This window comes from Limulus polyphemus, unplaced genomic scaffold (assembly GCF_000517525.1).
Source record: "Limulus polyphemus unplaced genomic scaffold, Limulus_polyphemus-2.1.2 Scaffold768, whole genome shotgun sequence".
NCBI classification, from domain to species: Eukaryota; Metazoa; Arthropoda; class Merostomata; order Xiphosura; family Limulidae; genus Limulus; species Limulus polyphemus.
Window position 1 is genome coordinate 230,311 of NW_013666378.1, and position 6,350 is coordinate 236,660.

A 6,350-nucleotide genomic window follows, 5' to 3' on the forward strand; every position below is an offset into this window, starting at 1 on the left:
TCAATGTTATGTGTAACGATGTGTAATGGCAATATATATGTATGGCAATATACGTGCATAGATAAATATGTGTTTGATGTTGCACACGTGTATAAAGCCATCCATGAGTTGTCATAACACAAATGAACCAATTACATTAAGAACAAAACTATTATGCAACATTTGAATGACAATAAAGGATTTGATCTGGATATAACTTTTAAAGTAATATACTACGCATATCAATAGCAGCTTATAGAGTGTTTTTGTCTTTCATAATCAAGCCAAACTGATAAGTTTTGGTATTTAATGGAAAGCTTATCAGGAAGTGACTATTGATGGGTTGTTTAGGCAGAGTATTCATAATGAATATAAGTTTCAAATGGACAGCAACTGCCTGTTGTAGAAACATACAAATGTAGAGGACGACGTTTCGAAAGTCTTCCGCCTTTCGACTTCAGGTCAGTGTGTGTGTTTATTTATTTATTTCATGCAGTTATTTTGATTTAAACTTAATTACTTCAGAAGAAATAATTAATAATCAGGGTTGCCCGAAGATTAGCAATCCTCTTTCACCCTGCTCGAGGCTAGAGGTTAGAAGTTCAATGAGAGGTCATCGGTTTTACTGGACCATATGGGTGAATAAATAATTAAAATAGAAAAATAAAAAAAAATAAAAAATTAAATGAATAAAATAATAGAAAAAAGGAAAAAAAGAGAAAAACAAATAAATAAATATATATATAATTTAATATATATATATATATAAAGAAAGAAATATATATATATACACAGGTGATGGTGAGGCAAGTGGGCGGAAGTGAAGACAAGTCCAAGACGTAGCAGAAGCCGGTTGATCTTGTAGAAGGAGCAAGTCGGCAGCCACTGTCGACAATTTATCGAAAGAAACTGAAGTAAACGGGCCTTTGCAAGGCCTGGCTGCGGTCAGTAGATCCAAGTGCCATGGCTGAGATCTATAGATCCAACGCCCAAGAATTTGGTGTGTATGTGTGGGGGGGAGGACGGGAGTACCCCGAGAAAACCTACTTTCACTAGTTGGGACCAAAAGAAAAGCCCGGCTAGTGCCCGAGTGAAGAGCTATTGAAGAGATGAAGATTTGAAAAGAGACTGAAAATTTAAATAGTTATACATAGAATATAATATACTCTTAATAGTTTTATAGGTCATGGTGATGTGTTAGTGGTGTTGTATATCATGGGAAAGATTACTGTTACATAGCTCATACAATATAGAAATAGACAATAGCAAGTCAGGTGATGCTCGAGGGATACAACATCCATTTTTATTTGTTTTTTTGTAGTGAGAGCAGCCTGAGAAGAATGACATTGTTGTTTTTTGTTTATAACGCCATGTTCTATCAGTCTGAAACAAGATCAGGTTAAGATTCAAAACACGACAATTAAATTGGGAACTGAATATCACCCCCCAATATTTTAATGACAGGATTTTTTTATGCAGTCGGCAGACTTTTTTCAACTGAAATGAAAGTAGACTACATGTTTGGCAAATTCTAAACATTAAGCTATTAGTTATTTTTGTGTATCGGTACAATATGTATACTGGTTATTATATGATACATTCTTATTACTTACATGACTTACAGTTTTGTAGTACACAGTAAACAGTTTAATTTATATTTGTTTGTACAGTACTTGTTGTTGTTGTGTGAAATTGTAAAATAATATTCTAAAGTGTTTTTATTGATTTTCAGACATTTTCTATTTGTTTACTACAGCAACCTCCACCCCCACCGATGTTTTGTGCGGTCCGCCGTTTGACGAATTTTAAGATACATGTAAAATTAAAACATCAAGGAAGTCATCAGAGATTAATAGTCTACGCTATTCTGGTTTTATTGGGTTAGTATTTACCAAAATATCTCATTTTATTAAGTGAAGTAATAATGTCAGATTTGACAAACAGAACACAAAGAAAGATGTTTTCCTAAAGACAAAATTTAAATCCTAATTTTTTAACAGTACAATTAAATTAAACATATTTATATTTTCAATGAGCTTTAAACATTACTAAATACCAAAAGTATTCGTTTACAAATGCTATATACTTTCTTATAACGTTTTATTTCTCGTCACGAAAGGTCCATAATCTTTGTTAAGTCTGTATGTATTTTCTGTTTAAGCAACGTTGTAATTATAACAGTAGTTTTATTTTTAACACGGCATGAATGATTTGCGACCGAGATGCTGTATTTTTTTTTCGGATTAACAAAAATTAGGCTTTTTATTATGATACGATGTAATATATTAATTTATAGTTGTGTTACAGTGATACATATTATAATTTTTTTTTCGTATACATTATAATGCATCACTTTAACCAAAAAGTTCGTTTACCGTAAATACACGCAAATATCAGGTTTTCTGTTTAGCTGATTGTTGAGTAACTTTTAGTTTTAGATAACATAGTACACACTAACACTAACAGAGTGAAAAAATAGAACGAATAGAAGAGGTAAGTTTGTAAATTAACGTCACTTAAGGACATATTGTAATAATTAATACACATGTTTAAGAATCTTGTAATAAAGGTGATTGCTTAGCATTTTTTATTTATAAGAATCTTGTATTCAAGTTATTAAAACTTTTATGTTATTTCAAGTATGTTATACTAAAGCGTACATGGCTTGGGTAAAAAGATAACCGGTTTTCCATACTCATTCCAAATTTCCCGTAAACAATATTTTCCTTTGTTGGGAGTGGCCTTTTTTTTTTTATCATTATCCACAATTACAGACGTAAATGTAATGTGAACTGTTTTATTTCAGATGCCAGTGTAGTTTGTATTAACTTAATTAAGTTTCCAAGATATACAAAAAAGCTACTATTTTTATAATTTATACCTAAAGATGACAATTTGAAAAATATTGTGTATGGGAAGTTTTTAAATATAAACCGTTGGTTAGGAGTGTGCGTAAAAATAACAACATAAAGGTTTTTGTAAATATAATATGATAAAATCGTACAATACTTTTTCATATTTTACAGATGGCAAACGTATTTTATGTAAAACTCGTATCGGTAAATTTGCTTGAGCTTCTAGTTATAAAAACAACAGTAAACTTTGGTCACTGTGGCTTAGCAGTACCTGTACGACGACATAGTACACATATTAGTATTGCTAATAGAGGGAGTAATTATCAAATTATTTTAGCCATTTGTTATTATAATTGGTATTGGATATTAAAACCTACAAAAGTTGATTAAATCGTCTGCGGTGTATTATTTTGTTTCGGTTGTGTGAGCTATTTATGACACCATAGTTGCGTTTCAACAGATTTACAAAAATATGTTATGATTAAAGAATTTATGGTAATATTAATTAATGACATAAAAGTACTGAAAGATGTATGATAATACACATAGTATTGTAGTAATGTATTTGTGATAATTTAGAATATTGCACAGACTTAAAATAAGGCTAGTTTCAATTTGCCGTTTTTGTATGATGATGTAAAAATAGCAGGACACGATGAGTTGGAGGCATGTTAAATAATAATTCTTTTTATTGCAGGTGGCGTTAGTCGTTCTTGAGAGAGAAGAAAAAACATTACGTTCTATATAAAACCACATATTTTCCTTAGCTTTGGAGTTATGCCAAAGTTTTTATGTTGAATGCTGTTGTTGCTTTAGAAATTTGAATTGCTAAAAGAGATGTCTTGGTTTCTGTTTATATTGTTATTTAAAAAATAGTACATTCAGAAACACGGACTTGAATTGTGAAAATTCAGAACCTTTCAGATGATTTTTTATAGACGTTTTAATGTATGTCGTTATTATTCTGTTGTCATCATATTTATTTTAATGTGTTCTCTATTTATTTCATTTTGGTTTCCATTTTCTGTTCAGTTCGCAATCGTTCACAATTTTTTAGCTGGTGAAATAGTGGATTTCACCGGTGCCGATAATGAAACAGGATTTGACACCTTTATCATCCCCAATGTGGTTCATTTTGTTAGGCTGGAAAATCACCAGATGAACTTTGTTGACATGATCTCTTTAAAAGCTGCCTTTCTTCACCAAAGCCCAGAAAAAGTTGTGATACACTGTGATTGTCATACTCTTCACGGAAAATACTGGGAAATGGTTAAAGACTTACCAGGTTTAGAGATTAAATTCATCCACAAACCTACTCATGTTTTTGGCCAAAAATTAAGTTCCGTTCACCACGCCTCTGATATTGCCCGACTAAAAATCTTGATGTCAGAGGGGGGAATATTTCTGGAGAACGATGTTTATATTGTAAAACCTTTGGATTCATTTCTAAAATTTGAAATGGCAATTGGATGGCCACCAGATCAACCTCTTGGAACGCAAGTGATACTGGCTCATAAGAATGCCCGATTCTTGAAGTTGTGGTATCAATCCTACAAGTATTATAAACCCGACAGATTGTATTACAATGCAGGAGAACTCCCGACGCAAATGATACTCAGGAAACAACCAAACCTAGTACACCGAGTACCGTACGAATTTGGTGTTCGTAATCTATCCTATTTTTTGTACGGCGTTCACCGTACTGATTGGGAGAATTTTCACGCAATTCACCTTTCTAGAAATAAAGCTCATCTTGCTTCCAACGTCATGCGGGAAGAGTTTGATGAAGAAAACATCAAAACTTACAATAAAACGTTTGGAGACATGGCCAGGCTAGTTCTTTTTGGGAAAACTCAAATGGTTGTGAAGTCGAATTAATAACACATTTTATAAATGTATTACATGAAGTAAAAATCGTTGTTTATATGTTTAAATTCGAGTTAAATTGTATTATTTTGTTATCACTGTTGTAGTTTGAGGTCAAAGATTTTTCTTAACAGTAGAAATAATAAGGTTAAAAGTAAATGAAAAATAAAGATATTTTTATAAATATAATTGATTAAAATATTTCAGATAAGATGTTTATAAAATAAATATTTTATTGTTTGATACTTGAGGTTTTATGTTGTATATTCTTGTAATTTTAGTAGTAGCAAAAGTTCTCTGTGTAGGCCTGGTTCCTCTGTTTTTATTGGGATTAAGCCCTATAACCCACGTGTGTAGTATTATTTATTTTTTTGGCGATGATCCTGGTGTTCTTTCAATTGTTACCCAAGTATAAGCACATCGTTTTCTCAATCCGTTCACTTTAAGAATCGGGCTGCTAGATATTTTAATTTCAAGAAAGTTTTAAAACTTAACGACTGAGTGGAAAATGTGTTTTTGAGGTTCTGACACTTTTTCTCAAGGAGTAGAACAGGATAAAATTATATGGGGGGGGGGGAGAAAGAGAGAATAAAATGTAAAACTATTCTTTTTCTCAAACTTTTTTCTTACCAGTTTCGTAGCTTCGATGGCTATCTTAAGTATTGTTTGTGTGTTTTTCGTTAAGCTGGTATCGAAGCCCGATTTTTAGTGTTTAAAGCCCTTGGTTTGTACATTTTCTACAGTATTAAGTCCTCTATCAATTACATTCTTTGGATAATGACAACCAATAGTAAAACTTTTAATTATCTTAATATACGTTTTCTAAATTCTGGGCAGGATCTGTAATAATAATAATAAAAAACTCTCAGTAAGATAATGTAAGAATATTTACTTTTATACACATATGCGCGTCAGTTCAAGTTTCCTTTTGACCTCGATAAACCAAATTAACTTAACTGTATTTCCTATTAGGTCTTTAGATTACAGCTTTTCACGCTAAAGTCGCCCAGGGCGCCAACAGACAAATTTTCTGCTTTGTTAATTAAAAAAAGAACTAGTGTTTACGAATCAAATACTCGATGAAATTGGGTGTCGTGGTGTACGTGAAACAATATACTATGCCAACATTTCATGCTGATGGTCTGGACTATATTTAGTTAGAGCTGTAATTTACTCTGTACTGCTCATTAATCTACGCCACCTATTGAAAAGAAATTGAGACAGCAAGACAATTCCGTATAGTTTCGCCATCTAGTAATAAATATCTCAAACAATATTTTTATTATTATACTGCTGTTACCTTTGTCGGTTTAAATTTGTGTTCATAAAATACAATATTCAAATAACTTTTATAAGTAAAAAGTGTTATTTTTTGTGACTATGGTAACAAAAGATTACGTTTGTGATACGAAACTTAAACACAAATATTTATTTTTTGCTTTCGTTAGACAACAAGTTTTCTGGACATTTTTATATTTACTGGCACTTATCAACAACAGTGTAGAAATAGACGTTGAATTTTTAAAAAAATATTCAATTCTGAAAATTTGGAACCATATTATTTATAAAAAGAAATTTTAGTATGTCGTTAATGGGAGAGAAGACAGGACTACTGTCACTTAAATCCCGAGTTGAGTTTTTTTTTTTTTA

The 6,350-nt window shown here is 31.4% G+C and overlaps 1 protein-coding gene across 2 annotated transcripts; it reads left to right on the forward strand.

Annotated features, from left to right (window-relative positions):
* The first annotated feature begins 1,678 nt into the window (after positions 1-1,678).
* On the forward strand, positions 1,679-6,330 carry LOC106460425. Of its 2 annotated transcripts, none has more exons than XM_022387136.1 (2): positions 1,679-1,859; positions 3,532-6,330. In XM_022387136.1, the coding sequence occupies exon 2, from the start codon at positions 3,759-3,761 to the stop codon at positions 4,710-4,712; it is 954 nt and encodes a 317-aa protein (XP_022242844.1). In that variant the 5' UTR covers positions 1,679-1,859; positions 3,532-3,758; the 3' UTR covers positions 4,713-6,330. The 2 variants fall into 2 exon arrangements, with proteins under 2 accessions (XP_022242844.1, XP_013775573.1); XM_013920119.2 differs by lacking the exon at positions 1,679-1,859 and adding an exon at positions 2,427-2,472.
* Positions 6,331-6,350: the final 20 nt, after the last annotated feature.

Bases quoted from the DNA above. Each gene is read 5' to 3' on its own strand.
- LOC106460425 (XM_022387136.1), top strand. From the start codon at position 3,759: ATGATTTTTTATAGACGTTTTAATGTATGTCGTTATTATTCTGTTGTC.